Source organism: Rhododendron vialii, chromosome 9a, assembly GCF_030253575.1.
Source record: "Rhododendron vialii isolate Sample 1 chromosome 9a, ASM3025357v1".
NCBI lineage: Eukaryota > Viridiplantae > Streptophyta > Magnoliopsida > Ericales > Ericaceae > Rhododendron > Rhododendron vialii.
In genome coordinates this window covers 38455759-38469331 of record NC_080565.1, presented here as the reverse complement: position 1 = coordinate 38469331, position 13573 = coordinate 38455759, and the positions used below count along the sequence as shown (strand labels likewise).

General features: G+C 38.1%; 2 protein-coding genes across 2 annotated transcripts in view; both read left to right on the top strand.

Annotated features, from left to right (window-relative positions):
- The window catches only part of LOC131300065 (uncharacterized), a 53492-nt gene that overhangs the window by 10949 nt on the left and 28970 nt on the right, over window positions 1-13573 (top strand). The gene's annotated exons all lie outside the window — the stretch shown is intronic.
- Window positions 3151-13502, top strand: LOC131300067 (K(+) efflux antiporter 5). Its single transcript, XM_058325724.1, has 20 exons — window positions 3151-3550; window positions 4981-5024; window positions 5451-5518; window positions 5670-5754; window positions 5852-5913; window positions 6077-6152; window positions 6307-6381; window positions 7648-7719; window positions 7810-7893; window positions 8019-8087; window positions 8186-8263; window positions 8810-8898; window positions 9130-9226; window positions 9419-9472; window positions 10469-10564; window positions 11532-11720; window positions 11859-11936; window positions 12362-12406; window positions 12493-12588; window positions 13151-13502. The coding sequence occupies exons 1-20, from the start codon at window positions 3328-3330 to the stop codon at window positions 13187-13189; spliced, it is 1719 nt and encodes a 572-aa protein (XP_058181707.1). The 5' UTR covers window positions 3151-3327; the 3' UTR covers window positions 13190-13502.

Sequence of the window (13573 nt, the reverse complement as noted above, 5' to 3'; positions counted from 1 at the left end):
ACACATGCACGGATATCAGTTCGGACTGTGATCTCGAACTGTTGAACAGAGCTCCCAAAGCTTTTGAAGATTCTGTCATTCTTTTCACCCCAAATATGGTAAAGAAGAGCAACCAAAGCAACCTTTAATAATGAGCACGAAAACTGTGGGCCATTGTTAACTTGAAACATCCAATCCATGATTTGGGGCAGTCCATTGAAGGGGCATTGAAACTTCAGGTCTTTTTGCAATGATTTCCAAAGTTGAGAAGAAAAAGAGCAGTGAAAGAAGAGGTGCTCATGGGTTTCCACAGAAGCAGAAGATAGAACAGAACACACTGATCATTCATAGCCATACCCCACTTAAGGAGCCTATCCTTAGTAGCAAGTCTCCCTAGATGTGCTAGCCATTGGATGATAGTCCATCGAGGAACATGGTGCTTAAACCAACTAATTTTGAACCAGCTAACTTTAGAATGCTGCCTTCTAATTGCATTTCAAGCTGACTTAACAGAGAACTTCCTATCAGATGTGAGGTTCCAAATAACTGTGTCCTCCTGAGATGGATGGGGAACAAAAGTAGCAGGGGTGGCCCTCCTAATGTCCCTAGTCACAGCATTTCTACCTCTTGGCCATTGCCAAGAGTAATGTACAATTATGTTATCAACTTTGGCATGAAGGTTCTTGCCCAAATTATAGACAACTCTGGATGCAAACCTAGCAAAAAGAGGGCCAAGTGGATGCCAGTTGTCCAACCACAAAAATGTATTTTTTCCATTCCCACCACATTAGTTATCCAAGGATGAACTAGGGATCGCAGAGAGAACAATTTCCTGTTTGTCCAAGAGGCAGAAGCAAGAATAGAAATGTTCCAAAGACAATGATCCCTGATTATGTAAGTGTGGATCCACTTAGCTATTCATTTTAAAAATGTTTCATACATCAGGCTCTCTGTCTATCTGTTTTTCTGTCTCTAACTGTACTCCTCTCTCTCTCTCTCTCTTCCCCTGGTATTCATTGAACTTGACACTTTACCAGCAAATTAAACTCCTTTCCGTTGATCAATCCCCAAGCCCCTCTCTGCAGATCAACCCCCAAGCCACTGCGATCGCCTCCCAAGAAGAAGCCTCCGTCATCTGCTTCGGAGCCCCAGAATCGAGCCGATCCACTCAAGGTTTTGCCGGCGCTCCGGCAGTTCCTTGGCCTCTCGCACCGATGTCGTCAAAACGATCTGGGAGTACATCAAGCTCTCCCACCACACAACTGGTACGCAACCTATACGACTGTTTGCTCCAGATCGAGAACAATAAAATAATAAGTAGTCCCGTGAATAGTCCCTTGTGTGTTTCAATGAGGGACCGTAGCTCTGACTATTCTTCTCATTATTCCAACAAGGCTGGTAAACGCAGATTTTTGGGAGTTTTTTTTAGTTTTGCTCGTTACTCTAGTTTTCAAGTCGGGTAGCGCCCCTGATGTAGATGCTCTAAAAATGAAATGATGTATTTTTTATTTTTTTTAAACCGAGGAATAACCCTGCAGTCGAGTCACTATTGGACCCGATCATGCAATTCAAACCTCGGGGGAGACTGGGAGAGACTAGCACAGCAACCCACCGCCATGGCCCCCCACTTAAATCATGATTTGCCTGTAGGGGGAATTGAACCTTGCTATGTTGCAAGCATAGCTTCGACCGTACCATGTTGACAACCCATGGATGGATAACGATAGTAATTTTTAGAGAGCAATAACCAAAAGTGATAGTGTATCAAGGGCTATTTCGAGCCCCCTAGAGCATCCGCAATGGTACTAATCAAAATCAATAATCAAAGTATGCCACGTCAGCATTTGATTATCCATTTAGTCCATAATCAAACTTAACAACCTCTATCTCCACATTAGTTATTTTTGTATCCCTAACAAAAAAAAATCCCATAATACACAATGCACAATTGTCCAATCGCAAACGAGTTTTAATTACGCATCCGACCACACCAAATTATTCGTCTCGATGAGACGATTCCAATATGGGGTGTTTTTGAGTTATTGAGTTTTGAGTTTAATTGTTGAGTTTCGTTATTGAGTTTTGATTATTGGTAAAAGTTGTTAAGTTTGGTTATGGAATGGGTGGAATTTAGTTATTTACTAAAAGACTTGTAACTTTGGTTATTATAATGTGGAGTGTTTTTTGAGCATTGTTGTTAAATTTGCTTATTCACATCCATTTGCTTATTACAATGCGGATGCTCTTACTGGTGGATGGTATGATTGGGTCTTAAGATATTAATCAAAGTGTGCATAAACGGATCGAGACACCCAAAATTAAAAATAAATAAAAAAGAAGCAAAGTGTCAAAATTATTTGGCAAATGTAATTGTTAGTGTCTATGTACCTTAATTCCGAGCTGACATTATTTTTTTCCAAGAAAAAGTAGGAGTAGTATTTGCTTATGCGGGGTGCCTGTCGTCGAAGTCTTGGTAGTTTTGGTTATTTCCTTTATCATTTGATGAAATGTGTATTATCTTCGGGCTTTGATTTGTGATGTAAGAATAATAAAAAAAATAAAAAACTACTAATTTTTTTTTTTCTTTCCCATTCGTAATTGAAAATGTATGTACTAGTAGTAACTTGTACGAGCATATGCACGCCATCCATATACCTAAATCATTGCCCTTCACCTTTTTCACACCATGTTGCCACCACTAGCAACTATTGTCAAAATATATATAAACTAAAAGAATAAACAAATACTAATTTCCACATTCTCGCTTGAAATGACAAAAAGTTTAGTAGTATCAAAATGCAGCATCCCAAAATTATTTCTCTTTCTCGCTCCTTTAAAAGGTGTAATGTGTAGACTGTAGTATCCGTATCAGCGTGATTCTATCATATGTTTATTAAAAGAAAAATACTTAGTTGACACGACAGATATAAAAAGATGAGAGTTGAAAATTACGAGCCAACTTATTTGTTTGGGACTTTAAAACTCTTGCTGTCTTAATCCACTTATAAACTTTTTTCAAAATCTAAAACGAATAAGCGAAAAAAATACAACTGTATCTACTAGTTTTTTTTTTTTGTTCAAACGGAAATACAAATCTACTTAAGTTTTTCAACAAAAATCAACATCTTAATTTCACCTGATATATTTATGTAGATTGCTTTCCAGGCACCCGTGAATCCCGCCACTAGCAACGATTTAACCACCAACCCCAAATTAACTTTCGCACGCACTCGATCTACCAAACCGTCCCCACCCCCCCCTTCTCTCTCTCGCTCCTATTGTGATTCGTGAGAAAGAGACTCTCTGCCCGTGCCCACTAATCTCTGTGCTCTGAAACACTCGTCTACAATGGCGAGGGTTTTCACAAAACCAGAGGCCTTCGGATTTCGAATTTGTCTACTGTCGATTATGGCGTTTGGCGCCATTGCGAGATCTGATCAGGACACGAGGCAGAGATTTTACGGCGACCTCTCACTCAATTCGACGGCGCCAAACTCCGGCGACGGCAGCATCGCCAAGATGTTCGACCGCGTTCTTGAAAAGGAATTCTCCGAAAACGATCAGCCCGAAGGTTAGCACCCGTCTTTCACATCAAATGTTTTGGCAAAACTGTGATCTTTTTTTTTTTTCTTCTAAAATATGCTACTTTATTTGGTGACTCAATTAGATGTTTGTTTCAAACGTGTAAAGCTGTGATATTTTTCTTAAAATACAGTAAAGCTGTGATCTTTCTCCTAAAATATATTACTTTATTTTTGGTATGAGTCGAAATATTTGAGTTCTGAGCTAAGTGTGTTCTAATACTTCTCGTAATTTAACTCCTTTGTGCCAGTCCATACAGCTTTAATTGGGCCCCGCAAGTGAAGTGTGAGATTGGTCATTTGCATTAGTGGAATAATGTAGGTGCGATTAAGCTGGCCAGACACATGAGTTATAAAAATGAATTACTTCCGTGATTTTGGCCTTAGGGAAGTGAGAAGTCGTACCCGCCCAAGAGAGGTGCTTTTAACTTGAATTATGTGGCTTTGCTCCTCGTTGACATTGTCGATCACAATGGTTTTGGATGCGTGTCACTAAGCCCCTCACTAGCATTGCTCATGGTTTTGGATTATAGCAAAGTAGTGAGCAGATATTAGAATGCAACACATTTTGACTTCAGTTAAAGAGGATTTAATACACCAATCATTGAAGAATCTCCCGAAAGCGAAGGTTAGCACTCGTCTTTGAGTTCGAATGTGTTGTTACGAACACATAAAGCTGTGGTCTGATTCCTAAAATATGCTTCATATGGTAACTCATTTAGGTTTTACTCAAACTATTTGAGTTTCCGAGCAAAGTGTTGTCTAACACTTGAGTAATTTGGCCTTTGGGAGCTGAGTAGGCTCTCTTCTTTTAGCTCTTCCCCTTGTTAATGTTTGTGCTTTTAAGTGGAACTATAGTTGATAACAATGGTTGTCAATGCGAGTGACTGAACCCCTCACTGGCATTGCTAATTGTTTTTAAGTGCAACAAAGTTGTAAGCAGATTAGTTACTGCAACGCATACTCACTTCAGTTAAGAGGATTTAATTCCCCACTCAGTCAACCATAAACATACATTTTATACCATGCTCAAATGAGAAACAGTTTGGATTTTATTGAACCCAATTCCCCATATCCACGTGAAAGGTGCAACACTTTGAGTCAAGCTGAGAAATGTAGCTCCGAGACTTTATAGCTAGGAATTTGAATTGTTAAAATCTTTTCACTGCATTCCTTTGCAAGTGGGGTTTAAGCTAAAAGTAACTTCACTGTGTTATATGACTCATGCTTAAGGGTATGCGTGGTTATGCTTTATCATTTCTTCCAGATTTGTACAATGAAGTTAAATATCACTCTTTTTTATCCTTCAGTAATTACGGTTATGAGTAATTTTTGTTAGTGTGGTTGTGAGTCATACTCATAGCCAAGTCCTTGGGGTTTGGCTGCTTCTTATGGTTCTTTGTATCCCTACCTTTTGTAGGTTCTGATGCAAGCAGCTTCAACAATAGCGTTGCTGGTCAACAAGTAGGTTTGTTTCTCCATGATCCGAGTCAATTTACTTTGAGTTATAATGTCCTAGTTCGGTGTCATTTTTCGACTGCTTTTGAGAATCCTAAATTTTTAAAAATAATTACTCTCATTCCTGGTTCGTACTTGAGATACAAACTCACTATGCTTGCAAAAAAACTCACTATGCTTGCGTATATCCTAGTGATGCTGCATTTTGGCTTAATTTCGTATTTGGGATCATATAAATGAATAGAAATCTTAGTTAGGGATCTTGTTTGCATCCATTTGTACTCTGCATGTGGTACTTAATAGTCCACCTTTTCTTGTGTCATATGCTTATCACGGTTGAGTGGCTTGGTGTTTTTTAATTCTCTTGTTTGGTTATTAGTTTAGCTTAACTTTTGTTGGCTAAAAATAAGTTCCTCTTGTCAAATTTCACAGGCTGAACTGGAGACCGTTGCTAAAATCACACATGAGAAGGGAAAAGGGAATGAAACTCAAAAGACAAAGTAAGGGAGCAGTTCAAGTTGGAATGAAGGAATCATTCTGCACTAATATTACATTTGATTAAATGGTGCATCTTTTTCAGTTACAGGGCTAGTATTTTCTTGCCCCCATAGGATTTGCTTTATTTGTTTATTTGTTGATAACTTGTGGCAGTGGTACAAAATCATTCCAGTTTCAAGATGTGTTTTCCCTAGAAAATGAAGGTTCTGACGACGTTACAACCTTGATAGACAAAAAGGTGAGATGAGAATGTGTTTTCAGTTTGAAGCATTGGGACATGTAGCTATTTTGTGCTTACTTACAGCTAATACTGACCATTTGCTTATTTTCCACAGGATAATGTGTTTGTGATGTCAAACAAAAAATCCAAATACCCAGTTCTTCAAGTAGATTTAAGGTAAGCTTAGAGTTTACTTCAGTTTTCAGTTGAAATATTCCAGTCTCTAGAATGTTAGTTAAAGATATTAGTAATAGAAGTACTTTGGTAGAGAAGTAAGTTTGTTTTCATCTCTACCTTTGGTTCGTGGCATGCTCTGTTCCATAATGTTATTTTCTTATAGGCTGATTTCAGACTTGGTCGTGGTTATAGTTTCTGCTGCCATTGGTGGAATCATCTTTTCTTGTCTAGGACAACCGGTTTGTACCTGTACCTTTAGCTGGTTGCTGCAGTTTTTTTTTGGTATCTTGGTTCTAATGTTTTTATTCCTTTTGTCGTTATGTGGGCATTTAAAGTGATCTTATTTTTTGAAATTTTGAGAGCTTCCTGTTTCTGTGTCTCTTCCTATACCAGGTAATTGTTGGTTACCTTCTTGCTGGTTCACTCATCGGTCCTGGAGGTTTGAAATTCATCAGTGAAATGGTACAGGTATGTTGTCATGAATAGAGTTAAGGGTCGTTCTTTCTGAGGGATCAATTAAGTTACTTTCTCACGTCCTAATTTGTGCTGTTCTAATGATTGTTTGTGGGCATGAATTATTTTCCGAAGACTCCATGTCCTAACAGATAATAGCATGAATAGTATGCTTGTTATACGAGAAAATTTATGTTCTCTCTGATTGGTTGTGGAGAAGTTTGAGGAGAAGAAAAGATAACAACATATTTATGTCTTTTGGTTAATGCGGTTTCTGTTTTTGCAAAATTGAAACCTCAGCTTGAATTTCCAAGTGGTTGTGTACGATTCACTTAATAGAGAGTAGTAGAGAAGATGGATCCATCTAGATGGTCCCAACTCCCAATGATTGGCCTTAAGGATTGTTGAGTTGGTTTCAGCCAAGGAGTAGTATTTACTTATCCATATCTAAATTCAACTCAACATAACCCTACCTCATCCTTGGCAATTGGCTATGTAAATCCCTTTTTTTTAATTCTGCTCGATCAAAAACATATTTTCATGTAAACCACATCCTTACTTCACATGGTTTTCTTTTATACCAAAAACCATTGGAAGTTCACTTTGTATTGCCGCGACGTGGATAATAACACTGTTCCCCATTGGTGCAGTTATTGGCCTTCTTTTTCCCCTGCCAAAGCACTGTAGTATTATGCTTCCTCATTTATTTCCTATAGGCACTGCTCTTGTAGTTCACAATTTTATATGTAGAATTTGTTTCCTTGTTTTACCAATCATCCACCTGAATGTTCCCATTTGGCCATAGTAGCATGAATAAAATGTTTGAGTTGCTCCATATTTTAAGTTCAACTGGTCTTATAGCCCCCCCAGTCAGAAAATCCTGCTCCAACATGATGGGTAACATCATCAGTAATAGCCCTTTTCCGGATAATTGAGCCCAAGTATCGAAATTGATGTCTCTCTCTCTCTCTCGCATCTTTTTTAAATAAAATTTTGGGTTTACTGCCTTACTGACTTTACAAGTTTTTTTTAGGAAATTTAGTTAATCTGTTCCTTCAGTTTTGATGCTTTATGAACACATGCGTTTGAAATATTTGATTGACATTCTGGTGCTATTATTTCGCGTTTTAAATCTTTTGTCATACTCTGTCTAAATGGGCCACTAATTATTTATTCTTGATGTGTTTTAGCAGCAGTCATCTTTATGTGCTGTTCTGCCAGGAAATTGTGGGTGTAACTTGGAGGTGTTCTTCTGTCTTATTGTTTTTTCTCTTGTAACAGGTTGAGACTGTTGCTCAGTTCGGAGTTGTCTTCCTTCTGTTTGCTTTAGGGCTGGAGTTTTCTTTGACAAAGGTTTACTGTCGTTAGCAACTACTTCACAGTACCTTGTTTAGAATGCTTTGCTGATTTTCATTCTCAGCCCTAACTTGTCACCTGATGCAGTTAAAAGTTGTTGGTCCCGTTGCTGTTCTTGGAGGACTACTTCAAATAGCTGTATTTATGTTCCTGTGTGGCATAACTGCTTTGGTACAATTCTGAGATTTAGTTATTACGTCAAGCACCAATTCATGCATTTTTCTTCTGGCTTCCTTGGAAATCGTAAGTTTTGGTTTAAAGGGATCCGGAGTTTAACAGTCTTCCAACTGCTGCAGTTATGCGGCGCAAAACTATCGGAGGGTATATTTGTTGGCTGTTTCCTTTCTATGTCATCAACAGCGGTGGTATTTTTTCTGTCCATTTCTGTTGCTATATGCGTTTTCTTCTCATACTTGCCACAATCTGTTCATTGGATCACCTTTTTGCGCTTTCCTTTTGACAGGTTGTGAAGTTTCTGGTAGAACGGAACAGTAACAATGCTCTTCATGGTCAGGTTACCATCGGGACACTTATTTTTCAGGTATCTAGTGACCTATCAGTTTTTGCATGGACTCTTCTTAATGCATAAATTGTCTTTTTCATGTACTTGACACTTGGGTGAGGCCGTAAAGGTATGTAATATGGATACATAGATATATGAAATTGGGCAGTCACCTTGCAATCACTTTATCATGTCAAGGTTTAATCTAATTACACATAACTGGGTTACATGGGTTCATGTTGGGCATCATGTGGGCCCCAGTCACGCGATCTAAATCTTATGTCTAAGAAAAGTAGGTCATGACTAGATTTCTTAGATATTTTGGTGTACTTTTCAGGGTAAAATGGTGTTAATACTTTACACGCTAATGTAGGAATATATCTGCAGTCTCAGGCACTTCACATGGTGATCCCTATTAGTTGGGCATATGTGGCGGTGCATGTCCAACTAAGCATCCCGGAAACTTGCCTTGTATTCTAACTTAAAGTGTCAAGTGTCAAAAAAACAGGTTTTTCGCAAAAGCAGAAGAGCCCATATAACACTAGCTTTGCAGGTAATTAATCGCCTTACCGTGGGTTATTTCAGGATTGTGCTGTTGGTTTACTATTTGCTTTGCTCCCAGTTCTTGGTGGTAATAGCGGCATTTCACAAGGAATGATCTCGATTGGGAAGCTGTAGGTTCATTCTTAAGCTTCAGTCATTTTGTAATTTACAGAGTCCTGATATAAGTAGGTGCTTTATCTACTTACTATCATAATAGGTATTTGCTCTAGTTAAAATACTTGCTATTAGGGATTAAGGAACTAGTCCATTGATCAAGTTGTTTCTCTTTGCGTCTAGGCTTTTCAATATGAATTTCCTCAAGTGGATTTAACTCCATAGTTGCTATTCTTGTTTAACTTCAGGCTGCTGGTTTTGTCTGTATATCTAGCTGTGGCATCTATATTGACTTGGTCATTTATTCCTCGCTTTCTAAAGCTAATGATACGGTTATCATCTCAGGTAATTGTTATAGGATATTTTGGATGTAATTCCCGTATTCTTAATTGCGGTGAAACTTTTTACTTGGGTAGACTTTTGGACTGGATTGAGTTGACTCGCTTTCTTTGCTTTAGCTTCTGCCTATATCTCATGTAATAGCTTTGAACGTAGTCTTTCATTCCCTGAGGATCGGTCTTTTTTTGTTGTTGTCAGACAAATGAACTTTACCAGCTAGCTGCAGTGGCATTTTGCTTGTTATCTGCTTGGGTAAGTGCATATAAATAAGTGCGCCTATATTGTGTATGAATGCAAGACATTACATATCGTACTGCAAGGTTTATTAACCTGTTTCTAGACGTGTAATTCATTCCTCTTGGACATCATTAATTTATACTGCAAAGGAGTGGAGTTAAGTTTTTAATTTTTCTCTTGGGCTAAAAAATATCTTGAAGCAATAGCTTTGCTCTTAAGGAACTTCTCTTCTTTGTTCATCTTGGATGGTGGTAATTTCCTCTTGAGGTTCAACAGCATTATGAGAATGCTTTCAGCAGTCATATGCTTTAATTGATAGGTAAACAACGATTGGTTATTGCTGGGAGAAACCATTGCTTGTTTGCCGATGTTGGAGACGGGTGTTATACAGTGTTCTATTGGTGATTATGCAAAAACACCCTGATGAGGTTATAAACCCATCTCTGGATTTTCAACTGGAAAATTTTGGCCTTTGGTATAGTCACATGCATCAACTACAGAAAAACTTGATCTCAATCATTTACTGTTTCATTCTGAAAATATAAAATCAAAAAATCAATTACTGTTGCTCAACTGAGGCCCCCCACAAAACCCCTTCTCCCACAAAGTACGTGAAGAGTTTTTCAGCCGAAACATAGATGGAGTAGGTTCTCCGTATTCTTTACTTGTGATGACCACCACACCTAAATGTGCATCATGATGATCAAGGTAGAATATTTATTTGGAGTATGACTCATAATTTTATTTCCTGTCGATCTATCTGAACTGAAAATGTTTGGATGGGGCAATAAAGTACATAATGGGGCATCATAGTCATATAGACAGGTGTGCGCATGAACAGTTCAAAGCCCCATTGGGCCCCTGCCGTATAAATTGATAATCTAAGCTTACAGATAATAAGGGTGACAATTATTCTGAGCTTGAAGATATTGGATTTTGGAATTTACCCAGGAAGTGACTGTTTAAAGCTATCTGATTATCACTTGTTACTTATACCCTGTAACCCTTCAGTGCAGTGACAAGCTCGGCCTTAGTCTTGAGTTGGGTTCATTTGTTGCTGGAGTTATGATATCAACCACTGATTTTGCGCAGCATACTCTAGACCAGGTACTTTCTAGGCAACTGTGCGCACCAGTTGTCATCCATATTAAAAGTCTAGCATGAATTTTTTTGGTGTTTTCTTAATTTATACCCTATAAGTGGTTCTGTGATCAAAGACGTACTAAAGAAATTTCAACAGTTTCACATGTTATGCTTTTAGGGGGAATATGCTGTAGTTGTTCCTAATTACCCTCCAGTGAGGTATCAGATACCTTTGCTTCTTTGGGAACTTGAAAGTTCCTTGTTTGGTTTTAGTGACCAAAAAACCTCCCTAATCTCTTCCTCAGACCTCAGTAACATCAGACATCTCTAGTGGTCATTTCTTAAAATGGTAAAACTGACATAGCTTATTCTCTAATTAAGTTACTCGCCTCTTTCTTTTACCGTTAGATTGTTTCTTGGATTGGCTCTGGAAACCTGGGCTTCAAGTGTGGAAATGTAGGTCTGAGTTTGCGGTCAACCGTTTGATTCAAATCAAACTATGGGTTGTGCAGATGCACAACTGCTACCCAATTTTATGGTAGCATCTTAACGGTCTGTAGGACGAGTCCGGAACAAGCGAAAGAGAAAGAAAAACTCGTTGATTGAACTCTAATGATATTCATGAAGTTGAATGCAAGTGTTTCCAACTAATGGAGTAAATTGCAGTTGCACTATCTTTTATTCGATTTGAGTGCTTGTTTCCCTTGCCATCCGGGCATGGTCTTTTTAGTGGTGATCTAAATTTGAGTGTTCTACCTTTAAATTGGCTGTGTCAGATCTCCTTCGGCCAACCTGGGAAAAAAAAAAGAACAAAAACAAAAGCAATTGGCTTTCAACCAATACTGTTAGGTTTACTTTGCAGGGGAAGGAGAAATAGAATTCTTGAAATTAGAGGTTGTGGAAATTCTAGCTGTGTTCTTAGAATTGTATCCTATGCTGTATGTAGGCATGGGATTAGCAAGAAGTTATAATTTTGTTGCTTCTGTTGTAGGTGGAACCAATACGTAACCTATTTGCTGCTCTCTTCCTTTCAAGTATTGGGATGCTCATACATGTCCAGTTCCTGTGGGCCCATGTTGATATATTGCTGGCATCTGTTATTCTGGTTATTGTTGTTAAGACCACCTTTTCTGCTGTGGTTACTAAGGCCTTTGGTTATAGCACTAGGACATCGTTTCTCGTAAGTTGATCCTTATTTTACCTATCTTTACAAATTTGTTTTATGGTGGGAAATTGTTTAAGTGCTCTTCATTGACAAATTTTTCTTTTAGCTTTCTTGAGAAATTTATTTTGATTTGTAACTTTTTGCTATGTCAAGGTTGGAGTATTGCTTGCTCAGGTTGGAGAATTTGCTTTTGTTCTTTTAAGTCGTGCCTCAAATCTTCATCTTGTTGAGGTGATTTCTCCTCTTCGCTGGTCTTGTTTGAACGGAGTCATTGGCTCTTGTTTGAACTTCAATAATCAAGAGAATGATTGTATTCACTTGACTCTATGTTCATAAGTTGTATTTGGTAAAGACACAATCCAAGATAAGGTTTACAATTATAGGTTTTTAAGTTAATTTGCTTGAAAAAAAAAGGAAAAAAGAAGAGACTTTTGAGAGTTTATCCTCTGTATGAATGCAAAGTCATCAAGTTTCATGATCACACGTATTTCTTTGTCCATATGGTAATAGTTATTTCTATTCATCTTTATGTTATTTTGTTCGTTGCGAATGGTGATAGAGTAATGTCATTTTAAACCAGTTGAATGCATTCAGTGCTATCTCTTGAATGTTTGTTCGTAATTTTTGTGATCTGTTCCTTCTTCTAATGTCCTCAGGGAAAAATGTACCTTCTTCTTCTTGGAACAACAGCTCTTAGTCTGGTAAGTTTTTGTACGTTAGAACTTGGAACTGCATCAACAGCTTTTACTTAACGCTCCAATATTTATCCTGTTGGAGAATACTACAGGTAACAACTCCGCTCCTTTTCAAGTTGATCCCTGCGATGATGCACTTGGGAGTTCTCATGCACTGGTTCCCCTCAGAGAGCGGCATTCAGAATGAGGTTCGCCTCCCCCCCCCACCCTTCTCTCTCTCAGCTCTCAGATCATTGCTGCATAAGGTCCAAAATGTAACAATTTCTTATAAAGAACATGATCATACTAGGGAACCTCATACGTTAAAGCTTTCTTTCTTTGTTTCTCATTCTGCAATTGCTCGAACTTCTTTTTCCCAACTTTTCATTGTATATATGTAAACCATAGCTATCGACATGAACAAAGGAGAAATAACTGCTTTAAGACAATCTACTGCTCCACACAGGAACAGATGAAAAAGGGAAAAGGGAAAAAAAAAAAACTGCTTAAACGACAGGTTAACCATTGGGAGCATTAGATTATAACCACATTCAAAACGAGAAACCCGGCATCTATAGCACTTCTGAAAAAAGTCCCATTTTCAGAAATTATGGCTGTGAATCTTTCATTTCTACCTTCTTGTTCTCTTTAGAACTAAGTGTTCCTGGAAATCTAGACTTTCCTTCCAAAGGTACTTCCCTACGAAGGATGAGAAAAAAGTAACATGTTTTCATTTCTTTGTTTGACTTTCTCCTTTGCTTGCTTTTGCAGGAGAAAGCTTCCATGATCGAAGCTAACAGATTTTTGTGACCTTTGAAGTGGGTGGTTGATGGATCGTATCAAAGGCGTCGACAAGACATTCATACTGCAAATTTAGATGGTTTTGTCTCACATATCTACGATCACAACTAAGTTTGGCGTTCATGTAGATGTAGAGTATACGATACTCCTAGAGCCATATAGACCACTGTAAATATGACCGCCTTTTATCCAATTTTGAATAGCATTGTAATATCAAATACCAACAAATGGTCCAATGTTGTTCCACATATACACGGTTTGTTTGTCTCCCTACATTGGATTCTGTGAATGGGATGCAATGCTTATCCTGTTTTTCATTCAAGTTTTTTTTGGCTTCAGAAATTTCAATCGCTTTTCTGATCCTCAGATTCCAATCCCTCGGATTTGAATTAT

Bases quoted from the DNA above. Each gene is read 5' to 3' on its own strand.
- LOC131300067 (XM_058325724.1), top strand. From the start codon at position 3,328: ATGGCGAGGGTTTTCACAAAACCAGAGGCCTTCGGATTTCGAATTTGT. The intron at 6,382-7,647 runs GTATGTTGTCAT...CTCTTGTAACAG, and splicing joins TCATCAGTGAAATGGTACAG to GTTGAGACTGTTGCTCAGTT. The intron at 8,264-8,809 runs GTATCTAGTGAC...GGGTTATTTCAG, and splicing joins TCGGGACACTTATTTTTCAG to GATTGTGCTGTTGGTTTACT.